The following is a 2,076-nucleotide window of genomic DNA, read 5'->3' on the forward strand; positions in this document are numbered from 1 at the left end:
TGAGAATATCAACAGGTTGGAAGTATGTAATAGTGGTGCCAAATAAAAAGATAACTTTCCCAGCTTGGTAAAGAAATCTCACATAAATATGAATATATTTGAATTTCATATTTAAAATGTTTATTTTAATATCTCCAAATAAATGAATCTGAATAAAAATAGGGCTGAAAAAGCAAATTAAGTCACACCAAAGAAAAAACCTTCAAGCTGTAAAAATTTCTCTAGGAAAGTAAGTCTTAAATAAATCTTCGCTTTTGAATTTATATGTTTTTCCTAATAAAAATTTTTATCATTAAAAAACGTAACTTCAGTAACCACAGATCATGACTATGATTGATTATTTTTCATGTTTTTTCCTTTTTCATCTTTCTTATACGACTTGAATATCCTAAGCTTTTTACCTATTTGTGTTAAATTTAATCTTTCTTATCTGTACCATCAAGTCAGTATTATTTATTGTCACACATACCCAAAATTTACAAGAACTCATCATTCGTTTTCTGGCAGAAAACATAATGCCCACTTATTTCCTTTCTTTCAGTCAGTACTTCAGCTGCCATAGAAACGACAGAAAGACCTGTCTTAGCTTCTTATTTCCCCAAATCAGGATAAATGAGTGGCCTGAAGGATACAGATTCCAAAAATCTGGCAAAACATGAGAACTGGTTCATATTTCAGAGTATTTATGTTCAAAGCTGAGAAGATTAGAGTCAGGAAGTAAATGGCAAATAGCAAGAGAAAGGAGATCACAGTTTGAATGGCTCTTAGGTGGACCTCGGTCCTGGGATCTTGGGATCCTTTGCCACTAAGCCGCATCTTCTTGAGATGTTTCCACAGGGAAAATATTAGCAGCAGAGAAGACGTCAGGGACATAGAAAAGGATACAAAGTTTGCAAATGTAAATACAGTCATATACGATAGGTGCACGATGTCCCTCGATTTGGTATTCCAGGTGATGCTTCCTTCACATTCATTCATCCACATTTTTCTATCTATACTTACCAATACAAGATGAAAAACCAAGAAGACCAAAGTCCCCAACAGTATCATGAGAATTACTCTTTTAACTCTTCACTTTAAGTGAAGAAATATAAGGCTGGAGAAATTGACTATCTTGAGCAAATAAAGTATGCTGAGGCTAGTCGTAAGCCAGACACTAAAATGGTTGCTTACTGTCCAGATCACATTAAAAATAATTCTTGCATCTGAACTACATAAAGCTGGATAAAACACAGGGGCATACCTATCTATTACTATTGTCCAGAGCAAACCCATTCTGGAGACCACCAGCGCAGTGAGAATTCCATCAGCTGACAAGATCTTTTGTCTCTTGACCCAGTCAATGAGGTTCACCAGGGCTATGAAGCCATTGGCAAAATTTCCTAGAGCAAATTCTGTCATTAGTAGGATGGGGAAAATAATCAGTAGTAAACTTATCATGTCTAAGGGGGAAAAAATTCCAAACCTGCGGGGAAAAAAAGCCAAACCTCATATCATGCTGGTGATTCCTTAATATCCTAAAGTTCCACCTGCACCTGATTTTTAAATGTGTGGCAAAGTTCTTGTTTTTTTTAAATTCTGAGCTCAATGTCAAGTAAGAAAACACCAAGGTATAATAATGGGTGAGTTCAAAGCTGTCTTTTTTAAAAACATTTTTATATGAATAATTTAACTGAATCCTTTTCACACACTATGTGTTCTTCACAGAGGCTGGAATATTTCATAGCTGATGTTGAAATGAGAGTTGAATTCTCATTTGCTAACATGCAAATATAGACAAATTCTCTTTCACTGTTTTGCAATTTTTTTGCCTTGTCTCACCTCTACATAATTTGAATTCATCAAGTTGAGATGTTAGCTGGTAAAATTTTAGAATCTAAAACATAGAACATGCAGCAAATGTCTAAATTGGTAGATGGATCTTAGTCATCTAGTGATGACAATAATGGCTCATTACTGTTGAGGATTTATTTTAACAAAAATAAATCCAGAAAAACTTAAAATAACTTATCTATATGTTTTGTAAGTTTCTCCTTTCAAAAACTTTCCAGTTTCCCTAAGACACCTCAGGAAGGC

The 2,076-nt window shown here is 34.2% G+C and overlaps 1 protein-coding gene across 1 annotated transcript; it reads right to left on the minus strand.

Annotated features, from left to right (window-relative positions):
* Nucleotides 1-541: 541 nt before the first annotated feature.
* Nucleotides 542-1,440, minus strand: LOC120594968 (putative taste receptor type 2 member 33). Its single transcript, XM_039853202.1, is given in 2 exon segments — nucleotides 542-633; nucleotides 636-1,440. Coding segments are annotated over 2 exon segments (897 nt in total).
* Between the last annotated feature and the right edge of the window lie 636 nt (nucleotides 1,441-2,076).

This window comes from Pteropus medius, unplaced genomic scaffold (genome assembly GCF_902729225.1).
Source record: "Pteropus medius unplaced genomic scaffold, Ma_sr-lr_union100, whole genome shotgun sequence".
NCBI lineage: Eukaryota > Metazoa > Chordata > Mammalia > Chiroptera > Pteropodidae > Pteropus > Pteropus medius.